Source organism: Podarcis bocagei (assembly GCF_964188305.1).
Source record: "Podarcis bocagei genome assembly, chromosome: 5".
Taxonomy (NCBI): Eukaryota; Metazoa; Chordata; class Lepidosauria; order Squamata; family Lacertidae; genus Podarcis; species Podarcis bocagei.
Genome location: NC_138129.1, coordinates 90999507 through 91024752, shown reverse-complemented (window position 1 = coordinate 91024752; position 25246 = coordinate 90999507). Strand labels below are relative to the sequence as shown.

The following is a 25246-nucleotide window of genomic DNA, read 5'->3' as shown; positions in this document are numbered from 1 at the left end:
AGGATACAGATATCCTTTGGATATCTGTCGTGTAAAACCTGACACTGAAAATGCATTGAGTACACATAAATGGGAATGGGAACAAAGCCTTAGTCTGCAGGAATCTTGGGTACATGCACCCATGTTGGAGATGTTCAGGGCCTGTAGTTGAATGTGGTATTCCAGGATAATGTTGGCCTCAGGATTCTCTCATCAGATCCCTCTCCCAGACCACATCCCTGAGTAGTCCTTCCTGGGGAGAATGTGCCCTTGAATTGCAGCAACAACTTTTGCCTACCTGAACACAGGGTGCCCGGGGTGTGTGTATGTGTGAGTGAGTGCAGAAACCCGACTTCTGTGTGGCTACAAAAACGCCCCACCTCCTCGCACTAGTGTTCATTGCGATGGGATTTGAAAAATGCAACAGACACCAAATTAGCTTTCAAATAATTTATTTGCAGAAGTACACTTTGCACATCATGGAACGTTAAAAAAACAACACCACCAAACAGTTTTAAAATTATAGTAATAAATAAGGCCACAATCCAGAGAATAGGCTTAAATCGCATTGATGTTAACAACAACACATATGTGACTTAACTTTATCTGGATGGCGGTTACTACAAAATTCTTCCCTGTGCATAATCTGGCATCATTCTAAATGCCCAACCAAGACCAGCAGGCTGGGATAAATAATACTTTGGTTTTTTTATAAAAATGGAAATATTACAGGAACAAAATGAGGCTGCGTGATGCATATCCAGTGAACTTAATGCATAGGAAGACATAATTCCATAAAACTGGCACCATACAGTGAACTACAGCTATTTAGAACACACACGGCACTTGCAAGTAATGTACAAAAATGTTTTTCTTTTTCTTTTTAAAGAAAGGTTCCAAGAAAAACAGGCTCACAATCTAATAATTACAAGAGACATGGAAGAAGAGACAGCACTGAGTAGGTCGTAAAAGCGTGTGGGGAAAGAACAGTGAACACGAAGTTCAGGAACTGGCAGGACTAGTGTCCTAATTTCAAAGAGAAAGAACTTAAATGGGAGAACTGATAGGCATCAGAAAGAGATGAGGTAACTTCTAGGCCTGAACTAATCAAAAGAACAAAGAGGAATGGAATAGAGTGTTCTCAAAAAGGACAATTAGCCCTATAAGCTATGGGCACAACCCACCAGATGTTCTCCTCAGCAACCTCCACTGAGTGCTACAAAAAGCACAAACAGCAGATATCATGGAGTTTTCTCAAGAGTTTCCGGGTGACTTTTGTCCATATTTCCTTGGGTTACACCAATATTTCCTTTTCCAGCGATATTTTTTCATTTAGCACTTTGCTTTAACAGATAATCATTATATCAATTTCCAGAGTACAAATAACAGAGGGTTTTTCAACCAAGAGGGCCAGTAATGTACGGGCTTCAGAACCATAGTATTAAACATGGATTTCTTAAGCAATATGAAAGGTTTAATACCTACAATAAGGTTGCATTTCCCAAGTTAGCAGTCCATTAATTAGCATCTAATTGAATGTGTAAAATTGACAATACCCAAATTATTAATTGAAGTGCCTATTGGTTTACTTGAGGAATTGTGTTTATTAGCCAACTTGAAAAGTGGAATAGAATTTTTTTAAAAAAATATAGAAACTGCAGTATAATAATATTAACAGAAATGCAGTGTCAGTATCCAAAAATTGAAATGGCCTTTGTATACATAAAGTGCTGTGTAAAAGCGGGGCTTGGGAACCTACAGTACTGGTCTATATCTCAAGTCATATTGATTTGAGTCCTTAATAACATGCAAAACTCCAGTTCTTACTTATGGGAGACATATATCTCACCCATCACATTACATAGGCATCTCAAAAGAGGCAGCACAACTATCTCACCAGCTCCTCTATGGAGTTTCAAACACCTGAAGGCACTTTAGGGTCCAGAAAGAATGGGTTTAGTGTTATATTCTACAACAAAGGTCGTCCACCCTTGTTCTGTATAGAGCCTTTGAGTCTCTGCAAGGACGTTAAAATGATATGGATCCACTCTTTATAACTGAAAACTATTAATTTGGGAGGAAAAAGAAAGGACTGGTTTTTGGTTGTTGTTTTTGTGTTGGTTTTTTACATCTTCTTAATTATGATGAAAGAGAAATCTACAGTTCCAAGCCTTTGTTTGGAGCATTAAAACCCAAAAGTAACATTTCATCTTCCAGTCACCTATTACATAGAGCTAGGGGGAAACTTTCCATTAAAAAGCAATTGAGATTCTGCAGAGACTACAAGCTCCTATACATTTCAAGAGGAATTACATGTGAATGGTTTCACTGGGTTGCGTCCTACACAGTTGTGGTTTTACTCTTAGAAGAGGAAGGAACTTTGTTTGCAATAAAAGGGAAGTGCAGTTATAGACACAAACAAAATGAAGATCAGTCCATTATCAAAACCTATTGCTGTGTCACATGGGAGAGGTAGTGAAAATAAATTTTCCTTTTCCCCAAATTTGCATCCATGCTCCCTCTCAGTTTAAGTGTTTGTGCACCCTACCGAGTTTACTATAAACAGGGGGTAAAAATCCTTAACTTTGGCTAAACCATAAGGATTCTACATTCATTTTGTAAAGTGCAAAGATTTCTGTAAAAGGACAGTTTTCATGAGCACAGATTTCCAGAACTGTTCTGGATTTTTGTTGTGTTTTTTTTTATAAAAAAAATTGAGCACTTCCAGACTCTCAGATAACAGCACGTAACATAGTTTTGTATTTAGGATCATACCTGTCAAGTTTAAGAGGCAGAACTATTGTTTATGTTCAAGTTTAAGCAGCAGATCTAATGCCCTGATCCATTTTGGAATACATCTTTCTGGTACAGAAGATAGTCTTAAAAACCAAGGGATCCAGTCCCACAAATCTAAGCAGAACTCCCCCTTTAGGTCTGGCATCGTGGGTTAGATGCCAAGGCACAGAAAAAATAATCCATGGTGTTTTGCCTGAACTATAAATAACAACAAAAACAACAATATAATAGATATCATAAATAAATAAATATGCAAATAGCTGTTCCCTATAGTTCAGCAGAGCGCTCTTTTAGTAGCACAGCTCGGCCAATCTCGTCTCTTGCTGTGCTGGAGGTGCTGACGTTATTCGTTGCTGCTGTTGCGGGGTTTATGACGTGGAAAGCCACGAGAGGACAGCCCTCTACATTGTTGCAGATAAGGTTTTGGATGGAGGCTGTGTTCACTATGTCAAAGCCAACTTTGCCCCCAAAGGTGCTGGGCTTCCAGTACTCTGGTGAGCAGATGACATTTCCCATGAGACCTTTCAGGGAGAACGGTGCTCCAAGTTCTATCATGGTCTCACCAAAGATGGCTCCAGGACGTGGTTTTTCTACAAGGAGGGCTGGGTACAGCTCCATAGCATCAATATCCCCATAGAGTTCTTCAAGTTCTGCAGCCATTTCTTTTTCTCCTGGAATAGAGAGACCAAAAAAACCACATAGTAGTAAAACTTCAGCCTTTTTCTCCATGGTTTTGTATTCAGTTCTAAATCACTAAGTAATTATTCTATAAGGTTCTGAAAAGGAGAATGGAAATTGCCTTATAGAGGACAGGGAGAGGCTTCTAGCTGTTGCAAAAGCTGCCATGAAAGTAATACAGAAGAAAATAATAGCAGAGAGAGAGAGAGAGAGAGAGAGAGAGAGAAATATCCAAGTCTGTAATTCTAGAGAAAAGTTGCATCAGCAGGGGGAGAAAAATCAATGCACTTGGAGAAGAATGAGTGAAATAACAACTCTGTAAGATATCTTCACAAGGTCTTTGATTGACACAGAATTTTCTTCATGAAAACTCTAATGTAAAGCTCCCCCCATAGAGTCTATTTTCTTCCTTTTCATACTTAGAACGTAGTTTTCCTTTTGCACATCTCTCATTGCAGATTGAAATGACAGTGAGGAATCTTGTCAGAGGAGCTGCAACTACCCAATCTCCAGTGAAAGACAACAGAGCTTTTCTACAAGAACTCAACACTTTTTTTCCAAACAGCAAGTTCTTGAAATACGGAGTAATTCGTTTATTGGTTATATTGCTTGAATCTTGGATTTGGATTTGAACATTTGAGTGCCAACTTGAGGGCCTTTTGGGATGAGAGGCAGCATAGAACTGTACTATGACCTAGTCTATCCCAACCCATTGGAGCATCTAGCCTTTAGCTGCCTACACAATCCTGGACCTGCTAACTGCAGTCCCTTAAGTGGAGATGTTAAGAATTGGACCTGAGACACCTCCATGCAAAGCAGAAGTTTGATCTCCAAGCTGTGCAGCCTTGCCCCCCAAAATGAAGCTCTTGTTTTTCTATAAGTAGAGGTCAAGTCTTACCTGTGAGCTCTTCAAATGACTGAAAAGGTTTCAGCATAAAGTGCTTCCGATACTCATTCAAGGAGCGGTATCTCATCTGTCGGCTTTGATCAATGGAAGCTTTCGCTACTTTCTCCACCGCAGCAGGGACATTCCGCCCACCAGCTACCTGTTATCAAAGAAATGGAGTAATATGAGAAACCACATGGAGATCAGAACTTCAAGCCCCTTTGAAATCAGATGGACCTCAAACATTTATCCATCTCTTGGATTTACAGTGAGAAACTTGCTCATGCTATTCACTCCTCTGTCTGAAATGCGATAGAGAAAGTTGAAGGCAGTCTAAAACTGTGCCACAAATTTTCCCTTTCCCTAATCATTCTTCCCGTGCTCAAAACATTTTCAGATATTGGAGTGACTTAACAGGTGGACAGATGTACCCTGTTGCCTCAAGATGAAGGCTATGCAATTTCTTAGTAGAAAATAAATTCTTACCCTTCCAGCCCTTTGCCTGGAGAAGGATTCCACCATGTGGGAAAGACCATGTTCTAACATGATGGAGTTGTTATAGATGAACTGCTGGTATGTGTACTCTTGGTCATGAATCTGGAAGGTATCAGGGAGGAGAGGGTGCCAGTGGTAAAGGGTGTTGAATTCTGCCGCTATTCTGTTCTGATACTGGAATCTCTGGTTGAAGAGCAGCTCTGGGTCAAACTTCAGCTTGAAGTGGTAACCACTCAGGTGCTGTACGTAGTCTTCAATCACAATCTTGATGGTCTCTCCTGTTTCCCCACAGAAAACAAAAGTCAGTCAGTCTTTTCATTTCCTAAACAATAAAAGGGTAAAGGACTCCTGGACGGTTAAGTCCAGTCAAAGGCAACCATGGGGTTGCAGCGCTCATCTCTCTTCAGGCCGAGGGAGCTGGTGTTTGTCTACAAACAGCTTTCCGGGTCATGTGGCCACCAGGACTAAACAGCTTCTGGCGCAAAGGGGAAACCGTGATGGAGACCAGAGTGCACAAAAACGCCATTTGCCTTCCCACCGCAGCAGTACCTATTTATCTACTTGCGCTGGCGTGCTTTCAAACTGCTAGGTTGGCAGGAGCTGGGACAGAGCTCACTCTGTTGCAGAGATTTGAACTGCCGACCTTCTGATTGGCAAGCCCAAGAGGCTCAGTGGTTTAGACCACAGCACCTCCTGATCTCTTATATTTCCTAAACAATATTGAATGCTGAAGAATACAAAAATGGCCTTCCTGATTCAGACCAAGAATGCATTTTGACTGGCAACACAGTTCCAATGGTGGCTAACAAAATGTCCCTGGGAAACTCAGAATCAAGGCAAAAGGATAATAAGCCATTCTTTCAGGTTCCTATTCAATATTCATACAACCTATTGCCTCTATACATGGATGTTCTGCTTAGACAACATAGGCAACAGATGATGTTGGCCCACGAATTTGTCTCAACCCATGTAAAGCCATCTTAGGTGATGGCTATCGCCACATCTAGCAGCAGCAAAATTTAATCAAGTAATTGTGCGTTAACCATGAGTGATTGTAAGAATTACCTGTTAAGATCAGCCGGGCAGTTTGGAACAGCTGCTCATCATCCCATTCCGGATGCTCGCCCTTCAGAATATCACAGACCCGGTTGTGTTCCCGGAGCCATAACGTGGCGTACATCATCAGCCCTGGAACCAAACCAAAGACCTCTTGCCCTACAGAAAATTTCAGGTGCTCAGGGACGTGTGGTGGATAAATCATTTCTGCCTGAGTTTCTTTGACCGTGGGTGGGTACATCTCTCCATCAATCATCTGTAATTACAAAATAAATAAATGAGCATGGCAACACACAGAATCTTCTATCATACTGAATTTCAGCCAAGAATACTAAAATCCAGTGGAAATATAATATGTTTATACTTGTCAATTTCCAGTGGGTTTCAAGTACAGGGGGTTGTTGTAAATTGTAGCACTGATCTAGATGCACATAGTTATCTAGTAAGAACAGGGTGTCTGATGCAGTTATTGAAATGCCTGTGGCGTTTCTCTGCATCAAAGGAAACACGAAAGCTCCTCTCTTCCTGGTAAAGATGTTAACATAAGTGATGCTCTTGTTTTCTCAGCACACTGCAGGAATTTCAGAAGGAATCCAAACTAACCTGAAATCTCAGCTTCCCGTCCTTAAATAGTCTGAGTTTCATCTGCCTGTCCAAAGTTTCTCCATAGATGTGATTTAGATCAACCTGTTGAAAAAATAGGAACATCAAAGCCTACTTTTAATTTGTCAGATGAGACAGAAAAATGATTAGATTCTCCCTCTAAATGTTTCAGAACATAATATGCTGAAGTGACGTTCCAATGGAAGCGAGAGTTCTCTCCACTCATTAAAAGTGTTGGAAAACAATGTTATTTCTCAAATGTCATTACCAATAAAATTTCGGAAGCGCAGCTCTTTCAAGTTTTTGCGCTGTCCTCAATGACAACTTCAAAAAACAGAAGCCCTTGTAAACAACCACTATTACAACAGTATAACTCACCACCACCCTTGCTTAAAGTGTTATCTTAGAAAGTTGTGTTGCAGACAAAACCGGTTTATAAACACACACACACCAACTGCATTTTTCACCCCAAATTCAGGGCTGCAATAGTTATTTTTCCATAAATTGAGGAGAACCTAATTGCTATGTATTTTAGAGACTGACCAGATAAAGTCAAATGGTTCTCCCACACAGTGGGCACATAACATTGTGGGAACAAGCTATTCTGAGGTTATGCAAGAAAGGTTTGCTGTACATTCTGCCTATCACAATATTGATGCAACTCCTTTGTGGATGGCAAGATAACCCTCTCACCGCAGGAGTTGATAAAAAGGTTTGTTTGCAATAACTCATCAGTCCAAGTCACAGTTCTGCCATCTTACCCCATGCCCAAGAGCTTTGGTGAAGGCTGGTCCTTTGTGATGATCTGTCTTGAAGAACTGGTGGGTGAAATGCTGGGCAAAGAATGTGAACATGATGTTTGTGCCTTGTGGATCGGGAATAAATTTTCTCCGCAGTAGAAATTTCTCTACAATGAGCTTGGAATCGGGAAGCTCCTTCTTACCTGGAATGCAAAGCAATCATTTATTTTTCAGACACCCCAAGGGACTAGAGCAGGGGTCAGCAAACAATTTCAGCAGGGGGCTGGTCCACTGTCCCTCAGACTTTGTGAACGAATTCCTATGCCCCACTAATAACCCAGAGATGCATTTTAAATAAAAGCACACATTCTATTCATTTAAAAACACCAGGCAGGCCCCACAAATAACCCAGAGATGCATTTTAAATAAAAGGACACATTCTACTCATGTAAAAACACGCTGATTCCCAGACCGTCCACGGGCCGGATTGAGAAGCCGATTGGGCCGGATCCGGCCCCCGGGCCTTAGTTTGCCTACCCATGCACTAGAGACTGAATAACTGCAGCCATTTCCTGTCTGTTCTACAGGAGTTTGACAGGAAGAATTAAAAATGTCAAACCCCAGCTTAATGCATGTTGATAGTTTCTTTGCAGTTTGGAACCTGTCCGATTGTTAATTATCATACTAAATATAGTTGTCTTGGTTTAAACCTGTTAGTTATTCATTTGGTTGCCAATATACACACAACCTGTTGGCTGATATACAACCACAGCAAGTTTTCTGTTCCTTTGACAAAGGACGACAGAACGTTTCACTGGGAAAATATGTGCTGCAATGCACACTCAATACCTTGTGTTTCTCCTTCAGACATATTTTCTAATGTTTAAGCCGTTTTCAGGCATTCACTGAACATAATTAACCATTGCATTGAGAAGGGAGGACAGCGTTGTACCAACTGGCCTTGTGTACATACAGGAGGAATAATATTTCATTTTTTCTTACATTCACATGCACAGATTCCCCCCCCCCCCTTCTTACCTTTCACACCCATAGGGGTTGGGCAGTTGTGGTCTACTGGCGGAAGAGTCCTAGTATAGTAAGAAAGGTTCGAAAAGGCTTCCCAGCTTTTGTATCCATAATGGCTGTTATATGTTGGTGGGCTCTCTATTAAATGGGATCTTGCTGGAAGGGGAGAGAAAGGACCAGAAAAATTATGACCATGCTTAAATGACCACAGTATGGAGACAGAGAACCTTCTCCACAAGACTTCCACACAGTCTAGTTTCACAGTCTATTTTTTTTTAATAAGATATTTATTAAGATTTTCAAAATATTACAAAATAAAAATAGAAAACACAAAATAAAAATAATTAAAAACAACTCAGTCTTTCCATTACTTATTTTTCATTAGCTTGTTTCCCGGACCTCCTCACGCCTCCCTTTTTTTTATTCCAATTCAGATTGTTGGTTCAGCAAATCCTTCCCCTCTTTGTTTATCCTAACCTTTAATCTTAAAATATTGTAACATTAAATCTTTAACTATTAGTAATCCATTTTTCATATTCCCTTATAGTGTTGCAGCTAAAAACCACTTAGTTTCTATCCAACATCATTCTAACATTCATTAATTTTACAATATTTCTGTAAATAGTCTTTGAATTTCTTCCAGTCTTCTTCCACCAACTCTTCTCCCTGGTCTCGGATTCTGCCAGTCATTTCCGCCAGTTCCATATAGTGAATCACCTTCATCTGCCATTCTTCCAGAGTGGGTAAATCTTGTGTCTTCTAGTTTCACAGTCTAAGCCCCACAGGGGGTAAGCATCTGACCTTGAAAAGTCCATTTTCAGAAGTGACGCGGAATGTAAAAATCCATTTTCAATTTTACTCTCTCTACATTTTTTCTCTTGGTTACAAGTACGCCGAAATATTCTTACACTTAAAATGTCCATCAATGGTTTCTCTCAGATTCCCAAGAACTGGAGTTTGGCAAGGGTGCTCAAAACTCTTTGACAGAGATTCCCCACCCGTGTCACGCACAATGGCTAAACCTATTTTCAGTGTGTACCATACATGGACTTTGAAGAAACATTTGAACTTTTGCTCTTATCTTCAAAAAGAGGCAGATGGCACCCAAAGAAGAAGCTTGACTTAGCCATTGCTTTGCCTAATGCCATTTATTAGAAGGCTGAGTGGCTAGAGTGCGGTTACTGCATTAGATCAAAATAAATTGGAACCAACATATAGCACTTCAAAGTGCTTGGGTAAATATCTACCCCCAAGCTTAAGCCTCCAGTCCAATGCTCATTTACCCGAGAGCAAGTGCCAATGAACTCAAAGAGACTTACTTCTGAGTAGATGCGTACGGGACTGTGGTGTAAAAGTAGAATTAAGAGATATGGATACTTACACATCAATACGTATCTCATGATGGCATTGTGGAGGAAAGGGAAGTTGTTGATTACATCCCAGACTGCTTTGAAATGAGTGAGAAGGTAGTGGACTGTGGACGGTGTGGGTTTCAGCGTCACTTTCAGCCAAGTAAAAAATTCCGCTGTAAGGAACGAAGCGCAATGAACGTTAGCAAAAACTGTTAAATGCTCCTAAATGCTAATTGTGCAAGCGTAACTTTCTGGAATACGTACGTGTAGTGCAGTTTTCCCCGTAATAACCAGTCCGCGTACAGTCACATTCATAGCGGTCAAATCCTGCTGTCATGCAGACTCCTCTGTTTTGGCATGGATTTGAGCAGCAAGGATTAACTGGAAGGGAACCAAGAGGTGTGCTGTCAAAGCAAGATCTAGAGTCTTATAAAGGCCCTTGGACCAATGCTAATTGATTAGTTCCCTAGAGACCAACTGCCACTTGATACCATCATATTATATTTGCCCACAGAATGCATCCAGCCTTTCTAGTTTGTTAGTGCATCATGCACATGAGGTTATGGTGTAGCTGTTGAGAGCATGTAGAAGCAGCAGGAGGCAGATCTAACTATCTTGGGTGGAAAGCACCCCAATTTTGGAAAATAGTTCTAAATGCAGCTGCCTACAGAATCATCACTAGCACCCCTGTATTGTTGCTGAGGAAATGATTTCTGCCGTAGCTGCTGCTTCTGCAGACACACTAACACCGAAGAGTCATTTCATAGGAACTTTCGGCTGGAAAAAAACTCTTATTGAATGGGGAGTCTGCTCTAGGCAAAGATGGAAGAGAAGGCAATTGCCTACTCCATATAAACCCCGAAGAATGGATTTCACTAGTCGTAATATTTAAATTCTTGGGCAATAGTCTTTCTTATGAAACATGTACAACTTTTACTAGATCATGTTAGCAGAAATTAGTACCACTGGCAGGAACAAAGGCAGGCAAATATAACACATATCCCTGAAATGTAACAAAGCTTTCATCTAGGACATTATATCTAAGGATACAACCCCTATATCTGAGAACAAGCTCCAATTAGGCTTCTCCTCTGATTAGGTTTGTGCTCTAAGAAACTTAAGTTCACTTTCAAGTGAACATAATGATACCAGCAACTTCTAATAAAGCCTCAGAGTACTACCGGCATTGATGTCTAATCCTTCCTCTATGCCACCATACCCCCCCAGCGGTTCTCAAAGTTTCTGACCGTCTCCTAAGAAGATACTTAGGAGGATGCACTTCTGAAAATCACTGGTAACCATTTACATACATTTAACTCTGCAGCATGGATTATCCACACATAAATAAAAGAATGTAAAAAGAAAGAAAGCATACACTAGTTTGAAAACAGAAGTTACGTTGCATCTTCCCAGGCTAGACAAATGACGTACAGAAAAAGGCTGCCCTTAACACCAGCATCAAACACTTTTGATGCTTTCAGCTCCTTGCCCTCCCTTACATAACTTTTCCTGGCCAAGGAAGAAGAAAGGGTATGAATGGACGTAATATTTAGTTACTGCTTCATTAATCTTTTCAGAATGAGTGCATGGAAGGCAGGAGGAAAAGCACTAGGAGATACTGGTTTTTTCCTCTACATTTGCCTTTTGTTAAAGGAAATTAACCCTGATTCAGACAACATAGGTGCCGAGGAGACAAAGCCAGAAATAATTATATTCAGTTAAAATACATTCATAGATACAAGGATAAAACCACTCATGTTCTTACAGTCCAAAAACTCTAAATACTTTTACCTATAGTCCATAACTAAGACTTCTCCCCTACATGACATTTTTTCCCTAACCTAACCTGACCCAAAAAATACTTTTTGGGGGACTGCTGTGTGAGACACCCTCAACTTTCAGCACTTTTACAAGTTAACCTCACATTTCAGGGTTACTTAAACATTTCCAGGCTCCTTCAAAGTTCAAGCCTGCATATATTGCAACAAAACAGAATCGGTGGTCTTCGGTTTTTTTCATCGCCACTCTGAATGGTAAGCGTAGCCAGGAACCTTTCTTAAAAACCCGAAGAGCGCCAGGAAAAGGACAAAAAGAGATAGCAATGCGCAACCCTAGGAAGTCAGTAGGATTTGCACCGAAGGTAAGTGGCCCCACCATCCCAGCTCAACACAGCACTGAATTTTTTTGTAGATAGCACAGACTTCATTTTAGAAAGATCAGCAGCACTCACCTGCTTGGCTGATGGCCAAGAGAGAAAATAAGACAACGCAGGGTGCAATCATTTTTAGCGCACAAAGTAGCAGGCTCAGCTTCCGAAATCGCGGATATGATAAAATAAATAATAATATAATATTATTATTATATAAATAGATATTCCCGAGGAGGAGCTTTCACTAGCTGCCCAGCGCCGCTCAAGATCCGCAGCTTGTGCTCTTGAAGTGATCTCCGAGTCTGGAGCAGCTGGCGCGAACCTGCTGCCTTTATGCGCAGCCAGAGTGACTCACGATTGCGCGCAGGAAGCGAGCAAGATCCGCCCCCGGAGACGCAAGTGGGGGTGGCGCGGAGACAAGGAACGTTTGGCACTCACTTTTCTCCCCGCAGGTTTGCACGGATTCTCACCGCCCCAAAGCGGGGCGATCCCTTTCGTTCCGCTTTGAAATCGAAGCGAAGTGGGCTTGTGCGTTGAACTTCGCAGCATTTGCCACGGAAAAGGGAGAGAGGGAGAGAGAGAGGTGGGGAAGGAGAGGGATATTGCGCGATGGAGTTTGTGGAAACGTGGGAGAACGCCAGCCCCCAACATTTCACTGATCTTTTTCTTGCCCAACATGCGACTCGAACCCACGACCCTCATATTGAAGAGTCTCCTGCTGCTCTGTGAGCGATCTCAGAGGTGGAGCCTGCGCGTAAAGAGTCGCCAGGTGGGGCCGTGAAGTTAAAGCCAGAAGCAGATCCGCGAATGCTGATTCTTGCTAGGTTTAAGTTGGTCGACTTCTTGCCGTGGATCCCAAGCCTGCGGAGGATCACTGTAAGGAAGGCCAGTGCCTTCCGGCAAGATCTTCGCGTTTTTGCCTGCTCACCTGTTACAGGTGATTCTTCCGGCAGGCAATGTCTGGGTTGGCTTCCAGCGCAGACGCTTCTTCGCCACCGCGCTCCTTTCTGACATTCTTAACTCGGATCTTGAAATAACGGCATGCTCCGGGTGGACTCTCAGCTCCAAAATCTTTCCAAAGCCTCCTATAAGTTCGCCCCCCCCCCCATCACACACAGACACGCACACACTTTATTGGTGACCCAGTCCCCACTTCCGATTCACAAACTGGATCGCTGGGAGTGAGGCTCAGTCAGAAAAGTTGGGATATCATGAAAGGACAGCAAATGGTTAGAACAGATTATTATTGTTGCATTTTTGCTGCCCCAGGTATATAGCCTTGGATGCCACATGATTTGGGCTGGATAGCATTTGTTACACAATGTATTGTTTTCTGGGTCCTATGGAAGGATAAGAATAAGGGTGATGTTGATGTACCGTATTTTTCCGTGTATAACATGACCCCTATTCTTTGGGACTCCAAATTAAGAAATTGGGGGAAGATGTTAAGCTTTTTTTGGGGGGGGGGGAATTGCCCAGAGTTGTCCAGCTTTTTATGGGGGTGTGGGTGGCCGTCAATCGCTCAACCGCCTGGCCGCAGCTCCCAATTGCACGCCTCGCAGAAGGCACCAATCCATAGCTGTCAACTTTTCCCTTTTCTTGCGAGGAATCCTATTCGGAATAAGGGAATTTCCCTTTTAAAAAAGGGAAATGTTGACAGCTATGCTCCAATCGTCTGACCGAACGCAGCCACAAATCCCCCGACCAGTTGCCACAACAACAACAAATCCGGACCACACCTGGCCTCATCCACCAATCACACGCCCAATCACTGCTGTGTATCTCCTACTCGCGCCTACTCTCTGCACCACCCGTGTATAAGATGACCCCCAAGTTTTTATATTATTTTTGGATAAAAAACACTTGTCTTATACACAGAAAAATACGGTATTAAATTCACCTGCCTTACCACTGCAAGAACCTTGTAAGGTTGACCTTACAGTAGGTAAAGGAAAAGGGACCCCTGACCATTAGGTCCAGTCGTGACCGACTTTGGAGTTGCAGCGCTCATCTTGCTTTATTGGCCGAGGGAGCCGGCGTACAGCTTCCGGGTCATGTGGCCGGCATGACTAAGCCGCTTCTGGCAAACCAGTTCAACACACGGAAAGGCTGTTTACCTTCCCGCCGGAGTGGTACCTATTTATCTACTTGCACTTTGATGTGCTTTCGAACTGCTAGGTTGGCAGGAGCAGGGACCGAGCAACGGGAGCTCACCCCGTCGCGGGGATTTGAACCACTGACCTTCTGATCGGCAAGTCCTAGGCTCTGTAGTTTAACCCACAGCGCCACCTTTACAAGTAGGTATCTTCCCTTTATTTGATCTTCTCTTTCTTTGTTTTGCTTGTTTACTTGTTTTGCTTGCAGTGAGCAGCCGTTTGCCCTGTTCACATGGGGAAAAAGGGGAAGGGCATCACACAGCTTAGTGGCCAAACATTTGCCTTGTGTGTGGAAAGGGCCTCGGTTTCATGCCCACTTAAAAGAGGCAGCACGTTGGCAAAGGCTGGCAGAAGTTAGATCTGAATGTGCTGACAGATCTCTGGGGTTCAGCAAGGGTCACCAATTGCTTAACAATCCCAACATCAAAATGGTTTCCTCCAACCAGGGTGGATTTGATTTAAATCAAATCCATTTAAATCACTAGTCAGTAAGACTTGATTTAAATCACTGGTCCGTAAGGCTTGATTTAAATCATTTTTTACAGAAAGGTTCAACCTTGCTGGCATCCTCTTAGTATTTACAACCAGAGGAAGGTTTCGTTTTTGGAATAATAAATTTTCAGAGTAGTTTTTACAGTTACATCAAAAATTACTGATTTAGTTATTCTATCAGAAATGCGTAGTCAGATAATTATGAAATTATTGTTTATATTTGGACAACTCTTCTGCTGTGCTTTATTGGAAGGAGAAAAATAATCATTTCCTTAAGAACAATTTAAACCATTTATTTAACTAAAACAATAACATTATAGCATATGTATCCATGCTTGTTAACCGATGTGGTTAAACTTTTTTTTTAAAAAAACCATACACTGTGTTTTAGTACACATGAAAAACTTAGAACAAATCCTTATTTGCTGACAAATAGCCTTTGGACTATAATGTAACTTAAACAGAAAACTATATTTATAAAGATTTTTTTTCCTGCAAAAGCATTTTATTTTAAAAAATCCAATTTAAATTTTAAAAAATCTAATTTAAATTTTTAAAAATCTGATTTTTATTATTATTATTTTTAAAAATCACTGGTTTTTATCCACCCTGTCCCCAACTACATTAGGCTGCTGAAATGAAGAAAGTTAGGAACAGGCCTTTGTGCGAAAGGTCTGTGGTCTCAGTTCAGTACCGGTACTGAAAAGAAATTCCTACACTCAAAATGTGCTCCCTCATTTTTGCACTCGGCTCTGGTTAGCAGATCTAAACAATACTGGGAAAAATGGACGAATACCCTGGCATGCCAGCTACTTCCTTCCTTTCCTTCTCTCATCTCATCAGAAAGGAGGAGCACATAAGCTGGGAACAAACCCTGTCCCCGTCAGCTTGCTGTTCCTTTAAAGCACTTTTCTCCCAGCCCAGCTCCAATAACTTAAAGGAGTCAAGGTGAAGAAAATGTTTATGAAGCATTGGAATGCAGCCAGGTAAGGTGAGAGCAGGTAAGAAGGGAGCTGAGCTTAGCTTCCTTTAGCTGCATGTGTCTTTGGTGTGTTTAAAAAGGGAGCGACTGCCTAATATCTGCATTTCATTTTCCTCCGTTCTCATCATTAACATTTTCTCTCTCTCTCTCTCCTTTAGATGTTATCCTCCTTTCATCTACCTATTTAATGTATGTGATGGAGTGGAGTCCAGACTATGAAAGTTTATGCTGTAGCAATGCGTTAGCCTTTAAGGTGCTTTTAAAAATAATAACTTTTTAAAAAGAAGAAGTGTTCACTGTAGACGGGGAATAAATCCATAGTAGGATTCCTTCATGCAGCTCACTGCAGCTGAGGAATTTTCTTGTGCAATAATTTTTATTAGTTTTCAATTACAGTGGTACCTCGGGTTACATACGCTTCAGGTTACATACGCTTCAGGTTACAGACTCCACTAACCAGAAATAGTGCTTCAGGTTAAGAACTTTGCTTCAGGATGAGAACAGAAATCGTGCTCTGGCAACGTGGCGGCAGCAGGAGGCCCCATTAGCTAAAGTGGTGCTTCAGGTTAAGAACAGTTTCAGGTTAAGAACGGACCTCCAGAATGAATTAAGTACTTAACCTGAGGTACAATAACCCAATAAAAGCCTCATTGTCACAATACCAAATTATAATACAATCAGTAATGCCAATTGTTCAGATGCCAAATTATATTATTTTGTTGTCGTCGTCACCCCGCATGCTAGAATTGATGGTTTGATAATTTACTTTAACTCTGCATTCCAGAAACTTATAAATTCCAGTTACACACCAGTCAAAATAACCAGCTGAGGAATTTTCAAGACATGCTTGAACTTTCCGAAATGGGAGCGAGGGAAGAGTTAAATTGTGCTGTCCTGAATTTACACGGAAGGTTTGCTCCCGTGGTTTGGGGGAAATTTGAGAAAGTGCATACATATCCTTCTGATTGTAGTGTGTCTCCAGTTTGAATCCAGGAAGAAAAAAAACATGTGGATGTGATAATAATAATAATAATAATAATAATAATAATAATAATAATAGGAAATAATAATAATAGGAAATGATGATGATGATGATGATGATGATGATGATGATGATGATGATGATAAGAAGAAGAAGAAAATACTGGAGACTGAGTTGCCTCAGTAAGGGTAACCCGTAAAGCAGGGGTCAGCAACCTTTTTCAGCCGTGGGCCGGTCCACTCTCCCTCAGACCTTGTGAGGGGCTGGACTATATTTTTTTTGGGGGGGGGGGGAATGAACGAATTCCTATGCCCCACAAATAACCCAGGGATGCATTTTAAATAAAAGCACACATTCTACTCATGTAAAAACACCAGGCAGGCCCCACAAATAACCCAGAGATGCATTTTAAATAAAAGGACACATTCTACTCATGTAAAAACATGCTGATTCCTGGACTGTCCGCATCCGGCCCATGGACCTTAGGTTGCCTACCTCTGCTGTAAAGGGATCCGGGGCGTGGATCTTGTCCGAAGCCTGGACGTGGGCTAGGGCCATGTCACAGCCCCTACAAGGACCCCTCAGGGTGCCACTATCTAAGTCATAGAGCGCCCCCTATCGGTGGTTTGCCCTTAAGTGGACTCCCTGCAGATGGGCAGGAGTCAAGACATAGACTGGCTTCACCCCAATGCCTAAGCCAAACCGCTCACATCTGTAACCCATAAAGTTGTGGCCTGCTTGAACCCATAAACCAAAATGCTTCGTGTTGGTGTGTTTTATTGTTCTGCTGGGAACTTTGTGGCTAGGGTGCCTTGGCACACAATTCTTTTTTTTTAAAAAAAATGATATTTATTAATATTTCACAAACAATAAAAACAAAATCCAACATTTAAACGGTTAAGCATTTAAACTACAAAAACAAGACAAATAAAAATACACAGTAGAAAAACAGTTGATAGAGGAAAGAGAGAGAGAAAAAAAAGTAAAAAATGGAGAGTAAGAAGAAGAAAAGCCAAAAAACAAAGCTAAAAATGAATTAATATTTTCAAGTCTTATATTTTCTTCACTAGTTTCTTGACCTCCTCACACCTCCCATTTTGTATTCCAGTTCAAATATTAAATTCAGCAAATCCTTACCCTCTAGCATTTATCCTTACTCCATATATTAACCTATTATTATAAATATCCATTTTCAATTATCATTCCCTATTTACATTTTCTTAAGCATCTCTTTACCAGTACCACTTATTTTCAATCAAACGTCATTTCAACATTCCTTAATTTTACAGTGCTTCTGCAGGTAATCTTTAAACTTCCAATCTTCCTCCACCAACTCCTCTCCCTGGTCACGGATTCTGCCAGTCATCTCTGCCAATTCCATGTAGTCCATGACCTTCATCTCTTGGCACACAATTCTTTGAGGGGAATGAATGTGCTCCAAATGTGCTTGAAGGGTAGAGTGTATGTACACAATCTGTTTTGTCCGAACTGGGTATCCACTCTCCTCTGTTCCTACAGAAGAGAAAACCATGTCTGACTCACTAATGCTCACTTGCAGCTAAATTCTCTGTTGGCATGCAGGGGATCGGACATCTACTGCAGAGTGTTTCAGTACAGCTCCCCCCCCCCCCCAGGTAGATGCATTGTTATGTACTGAGCTGAATCCTAGAACAGTAGGATGCAGCATGCAGCAGTCTGATTGGTCCGCAGGAGCCACCCAATCCAGCTCCAGGTGGAAGTGAATCAGCGACCTGATTGGCCTGCAGGAGCAGCCAATCAGGCTCCTGGAGGAAGTGAATCAGCGATCTGATTGGCCTGCAGGAGCAGCCAATCAGGCTCCAGGTGGAAGTGAATCAGCAACCTGATTGGCCTGCAGGAGCAGCCAATCAGGCTCCTGGAGGAAGTGAATCAGCAACCTGATTGGCCTGCAGGAGCAACCCAGAATTAGACAATCATGTGGGGCCCATTGTGTGAATATAGCTAGACGTTTTGGGAAAAGTTTGATTCATTGCTCCTACGAGCTGAATAAAGAGCATGAAATTCACACTCGACTCCGAGTATATTTCATGCATACTTCCATGTGCTTATAGTCTCCCCTTCCCTGTCAAATGTTAAATAGCCATGACTGCTGACCAATAGCTCAAAGGAGAGAGCCCCTTCTCCCCCTCCCTGGGGAGTGCATTCCACAAATGAGGTGCCACCGCAGAACAGGCTCGTTCTCATGTTCCCACCCTCCTGACAAAAGCATGAGGAGGCACCAATCGCAATTCTCCCACACCTCTTTGCAAACACCCATTGTACATCAAGGACCAAGAACAATGTGCCTCAGTGACTGGCTATTGCTTCTTTATTCTCTCTCTAGTGCAGCCTTTCTCAACCTGTGGGTCCCCAGATGTTGTTGAACTACAACTCCCATCACCCCTAGCTAGCAAGGTCAGAGCTCAGGGATGATGGGAGTTGTAGTCCAACAAGATCTGGGGACCCACAGGTTGAGAACCGCTGCAAGTCTAGCGGGACGCGGGTGGCGCTGTGGTCTAAGCCACTGAGCCTCTTGGGCAGGCCTAGGCAAACTGGGCTCTCCAGATGTTTTGGGACTACTATTCCCATCATCCCTGACCACTGGTCCTGCTAGCTAGGGATCATGGGAGTTATAGGCCAAAAACATCTGGAGGGCCGAGTTTGTCTATGCCTGCTCTTGGGCTTGCCGATCGGGAGGTCGGAGGTTCAAATACCCGCGACGGGGTGAGCTCCCGTTGCTCTGTCCCAGCTCCTGCCAACCTAGCAGTTTGACAGCACGCCAGTGCAAGTAGATAAATAGGTACTGCTGTAGCAGGAAGGTAAACGGTGTTTCCGGGCGCTCTGGCACTTGTCACGGTCATCCATGCACCAGTAGCGTTTTAGTCCTGCTGGCCACATGACCTGGAAAGCTGTCTGTGGACAAACGCCGGCTCCCTCAGCCTGAAACCAAGATGAGCGCTGCAACCCCATAGTCGCCTTTGACTGGACCTAACTGTCCAGGGATCCTTTACCCTTACCTTCACCTACTCTCTCTCTAGTTGTACCTCTTCTTGCTCTCTGGAAGGTATTTGTTATATACTGAAGATCTCACCCTGGGCCAGCAGGGGGATACTGTAGATAGTTTTCACTCAGGTCCACATATGCAAATAAGGAATTGAAAGTGACATTCAGTGATTGGATAGTTACAGAAAGTTGTTACAGTTGTGTTGTAGTTGAGCTCTATATAAGAATGTTGGCTGAACCCTTCAGTTCACCCCCCAAAAGGTCTGAGGGACAGTGGACTGGCCCCCTGCTGAAAACATTTGCTGACCCTTGAACTAAACCTATTGTAAAACTAGTTTCTCATAATACAACTGAGAATGTTGCTTGGACAGTTTGCTTCATATTTCAGGTTCTATAAATGCTAGAAACATACTTTTAAAAATATATATGTTCAAAGCTAGGAATCTGGGGATTACGGTTCATTGGGTGGGAAGCAATTCCCAAAAGGGATTAGCGCCAGGTTTAGGCAGTCAAGGTAGTCCCCCCTCCCCCAGGGTGATGAGCCAAGGAGGTGCTAAAATCCATAATTGATCCATAATTGAGAAGATCCACTGGGGGTGTGTGTGCCAAATTTTGGCTTTGGACAGGGCGCCATATTGGAGACGCACAGATGCAGAGAGCTTTCTGAGCTCATGAACATTGACTGTTCCTCTAGTTCCCAGACCAGGCTTTCTCAGTCTTGGGTCCCCAGATGTTCTTGAACCACAATTCCAACCATCCCTAACAGCTGGCTAGTGTTGATGGGAGCTGTAATTCAGCAACATCTCGGGACCCAAAGTTGAGAAAGTCCCAGACTACGAGGGGAGCAAAGCTTTCAGGGTGCACAAGGTAGGGTGGGGACTACCCCCAGGGACTGTCAGTGGGCAGCCAAGCCCATGAAGCCTGCAGAGATACTGCTTCTCTATACCAGGGCTGGCCTATCACAGTAAACGACATCATCCTAGTTAAACATAAAGGAAAAGGACCCCTGGACGGTTAAGTCCAGTCAAATGCAACTTTAGCGTTGTAGCGCTCAGGCTGAGGGAGCCGGCATTTGTCCACAGACAGCTTTGTGGGTTGTGTGGCCAGCATGACTAAACAGCTTCTGGTGCAACGGGACACCGTGACGGAAACCATAGTGCATGGAAACACCATTTACCTTCCCACCACAGCGGTACCTATTTATCTACTTGTACTGGCGTGCTTTAGAACCGCTAGGTTGGCAGGAGCTGGGACAGAGCAACAGGAGCTCACCCCGTCACAGGGATTTGAACCGCCAACCTTCTGATCGGCAAGCCCAAGAGGCTCAGTGGTTTAGACCACAGCGCCTCCCGTGTCCAGCATCCTAATTATATCACAGTGCAAGGGGAAAACAGTGAAAGACAGCATGCACTGGCAATAAGGAATTTGAAGAGGAATGTGAAGGATTTAAAACCACATAGCTAACCTTTCCAAAGCCGGACCAGCATGTTTTTGAAATTTAAAACAAAAAGCAGCTGAAGTAAAAATGTTTTCATTGCATGCTTTTAGAGCCAATCCACACATCAAAATGAAGCTACAGCTAACATTTTAGAATGCAGGTGGAGACATGTATGTATATGGAGAACATTTCTATACTATCCTTTCATTCAGAAAAAATATATTGGGGCAGTTCACAATATATCATGAAATCAAAATTATCAGCTCTTCAATAACAAACACTTTAAACACATTCAGTGGCAAATTTTAAAAAGCCTTCAAAAATCAAAAGCTTGCAAATTATTAGTATGCTTAATTATTCACCTGGTGTCGACACAGAAAAACATCTCCATAACCTGTGGAAAAACTTTTTTGTGAAAAAATCCCAAATCCCTAACCAAAAATCTGAAATATCCAATTCACTCAAAAATGGTGCCAAACTGTTGCAAATACTCCCCTGCAAGGTTTGGCGGTGCAAAACGCACGTTTTATCATAGACCAAAAAAGGCAGACCTCAGTGTTTTAACCAACAGAAAAACTTTTTTTCTGAAAAAAGTCCCTAACCCACAGGGTCACAATTTCACCAAAAATCTGACATTATCCAATTCCCTCAAAAATGGTGCCAAACTGTTGCAAATTCTCCCTTGCAACATTTGGCAATGCAAACAACACGTTTTATCATAGACCAAAAAAATCAGCCCTTGACGCCTCAACCTGCGCGCTCACAATTTTTTTTGAAAAAAATTGCTAACCCTTCAGGGTCACAATTTCACCAAAATTCCCTCAGCGCCTCACAATTACAGGGTTCCCCCTTTCTTTTATTTCATTTTACTTCCCCACTGAAGTCTCTGTCTGTCTATCTATCTATCTATCTATCTATCTATCTATCTGATCTGATCTGCAAGTTGGAGACCACAATAACAATATTCTCTCCCTAGTTTCCACCTGGTTCCGCCTCTTCCCCATCTCTTTTCTAAGGTAAGTATTGCATACGGATTTCCATCTAACTGTACATTCTAAAGCAATACACTTTCTCTGTGGAGAATATTCTCTGTATTCTCTGTAACGAAAAAAACCACCATGGGAATACATTTTGCTGATTACAGAAGAAATAATACTTTCATCATTTTCTCTAGAAATGCTTCACTTCTCTAGAAAACCAGGAAGCAGACTTACTTCCAGGCAAAGGAACTTTTTAGATTGGATGCTATGAATTTTTAGACACATTTCTGTGTGTCTGTAATCTGTCACAAAATCTGCAGAGTCTAATAACACACATAGCATCGCTATGCGCTAGAGGCACAGTTCAGTAATTTTAGACTCTGGGCTTGATGGTCTTACCAGAGGTGTGCTGTTTTTTCAATGTTGTGTATTACTTTCCTTGTTTCAAAGTGTGTTAAGAGAGCATTGCTGTCTTGGGTAATCTTCATTCTCATTCTGGTGACTGAGGCCCTTGCCTTCTCTGTCCATATATTCTTTCAGGTGGACCTTCACCTGTATCAGTGCCAGATATTGGGTGGTGTGGGCAGTTCTACTGCACAGGGCACTGGGCCAAAGGGGTGCAAGATTGAGAAGATCCATAATTGAGACAATCCATTTTGTGGCGCCAAATTTTGGCCTCACACTTGGTACCGTATTCCAAAAGATTACCAAAGTCCAGCCCTGCCTTTCTGCATATAGTCGTACCTCGGCTCCCAAACGCATTGGGAGTCAAACGTTCTGGCTCCCGAATGATCAAAAACCAGAAGTGACTGTTCCGGTTTTCAAACATTCTTTTGGAAGTCGAACGTCCGACAGGGCTTCTGATTGGCTGCAGGAGCTTCCTGCAGCCAATCAGAAGCCGCGCTTTGGTTTCTGGACATTTTGGAAGTCAAACAGACTTCCGGAACGGGTTCCGTGTGACTTCTGAAGTACCGGTACTTATGTATCTCTCTGCATTGTGATGGTTTTGGAGAAAGTCTCAAAAGTTCCATGATTCCAGTTAAGTATCCAATCTCCCTTTACACTGAATTTATGGATAAACTTGATAATAGCTTTAATCTTATGTATTTTGTTACTAGGGACGCAGGTGGCGCTGTGGGTTAAACCACAGAGCCTAGGATTTGCCAATCAGAAGGTTGGAGGTTCAAATCCCTGCGACCGGGTGAGCTCCTGTTGCTCAGGCCCTGCTCCTGCCAACCTAGCAGTTCGAAAGCATGTCAAAGTGCAAGTAGATAAATAGGTACTGCTCTGGCGGAAAGGTAAATGGCATTTCCTTGCGCTGCTCTGGTTCGCCAGAAGCAGCTTAGTCATGCTGGCCACATGACCCGGAATCTGTACGCCGGCTCCCTCGGCCAATAAAGCGAGATGAGCGCCGCAACCCCAGAGTCGGTCACGACTGGACCTAATGGTCAGGGGTCCCTTTACCTTTACCTTATTTTGTTACTAGTTCCAATGGCAGTGGACCGTTAGGCCATTAAGCATTTTCTGGGAAACATTATGCATGTGTGAATGAACGGTAAACTTTGAAGGACCAGAACAGGGATCTGGGGAATATTGAGGGGACCTGGCTCCCTCCATGAAAATTTGGGGCCCCTCGCCCCCCCCCCTAGAAGGCACCTCTGGTTAGGAAAGAAAAGGCCTGCTACTTTTTCTTCAATACACAAAGGACCTGGCTCTTCAGCCTAAGCGATTGCTCTTCCTGCTGTGCCTTCTGAGTTTTTCTGGACGCTCCACAAGAAATGAATTTTCTAAATACCTGCAAAATCCATTTTTATAACTGGATTGACCTTTGGAGAGAACAAGTGGGCCAGCCTTGGAAACTACCAAAAAGCCAACATTTCAGTAGCTGGTTTTCCATTCAAGGCTTTTGTGATTACCTGAATGAGGACAGGGTCAACATGGTGCAACAGCTGCCAAGACTGAATATGCAGCAAACCTCCGGGTACTCCCCACGTTATGATGAGACCTGAAGGTTTTGCTACCTTTATGAAGCAGAGGAAACCATTTTGAAATACTTGTGGATCCCTGCAAGATGCAGGTGGCGCTATGGTCTAAACCACTGAGCCTCTTGGGCTTGCCGATCAGAAGGTCGGCAGTTCGAATCCCTGCGACGCAGTGAGCTCCCATTGCTCTGTCCCAGCTCCTGCCAACCTTGCAGTTCGAAAGCACACCAGTGCAAGTAGATAAATAGGTAGTGCTGTGGCGGGAAGGTAAACAGTGTTTCTGTGCCATCTGGTTTCCGTCACGGTGTTCCCGTTGCACCAGAAGCGGTTTAGTCCTGCTGGTCACATGACACAGAAAGCTGTCTGTGGACAAACGCCAATTTCCTCGGCCTGAAAGTGAGATGAGCACTGCAACCTCATAGTTGCCTTTGATGGAACTTAACTATCCAGGAGTCCTTTACCTTTTTACCTTTTCTTGCATAACCATTTAGTTCCACAAGACTTCAGTTGGAAAAGTTTGGTGCAGTAGTTGGCAAAGTTCATTAGGACATTCCCTGAAATGAACTAGAGTTCTGGAGAACAATGGCAGGTAGGTGTGTTCTGTCCATCAGAAGTGGAATTAAGTGACAGGTCACAAAGCAGCGAGAAAGCTTTTGAACTCATTAGCACCCATTCACTCTGGCTATTAAAAAAACGTGGGTGGGGATGAGAAAACAGAGACTGTTGATGGGTGTGATGGGAAAAAACACTGGTATGAACTACATCACATCAAATAACATTGTTTCTTCACGCCCACTTCTTTTCTTATGTAAGTAACGTCCAGTCTGAATAAGAATTCTGGTGAACTTGAAAGCTTAGCTCTAATAAAGGCTTTTCCATCAGTTTATGTGGTAGTCTTAGCTATCTCACCTCCCCGGGAGTAAGCCCCACTGAGCTCAGTGGGACTTCCTTCTGAGTAGACATGCCTGAGATTGTGCTGTAAAGAATGCTAATCTTCACCAGAGTCTTTAGTTAATGGCCAAATGCCCACATAATTCAGAGGCTGCTGTAGGTTTGTCATTTCCAGAAGAGATGTGTCTGATTTGCAGTTGTTTAGAAGAAGAAGAGGAGTTTGGATTTGATATCCCACTTTATCACTACCTGAAGGAGACTCATAGTGGCTAAGAATCTCCTTTCCCTTCCTCCCCCACAACAAACACTCTGTGAGGTGAGTGGGGCTGAGAGACTTCAGAGAAGTGTGACTAGCCCAAGGTCACCCAGCAGCTGCATGTGGAGGAGCGGGGAAGTGAACCCGGTTCACCAGGTTACGAGTCCACCGCTCTTAACCACTACACCACACTAGGAAAAAAGATCCTGCTACTGATCTTCTACTTAAGGCGTATTCAGGAGCAGCCCATCCTGTTTCCCAGCCTGAGGTGAATTGGGAAAGGGCTGCCCTATGTGTGCAGCCCCT

General features: G+C 42.9%; 1 protein-coding gene across 2 annotated transcripts; it reads right to left on the bottom strand.

Moving 5' to 3' along the window:
- Positions 1-414: 414 nt before the first annotated feature.
- Positions 415-24284, bottom strand: PTGS2 (prostaglandin-endoperoxide synthase 2). Of its 2 annotated transcripts, none has more exons than XM_081194419.1 (10): positions 24263-24284; positions 9876-9992; positions 9641-9784; positions 8272-8415; positions 7255-7436; positions 6494-6577; positions 5900-6146; positions 4826-5112; positions 4352-4499; positions 415-3446 (listed from the first exon to the last, which is right to left on the bottom strand). In XM_081194419.1, exons 2-10 carry the CDS (start codon positions 9946-9948, stop codon positions 3043-3045), a joined length of 1713 nt encoding a protein of 570 aa, XP_081050545.1. In that variant the 5' UTR covers positions 9949-9992; positions 24263-24284; the 3' UTR covers positions 415-3042. The 2 variants fall into 2 exon arrangements, with proteins under 2 accessions (XP_081050545.1, XP_081050544.1); XM_081194418.1 differs by lacking the exon at positions 24263-24284 and adding an exon at positions 11842-12085.
- Positions 24285-25246: the final 962 nt, after the last annotated feature.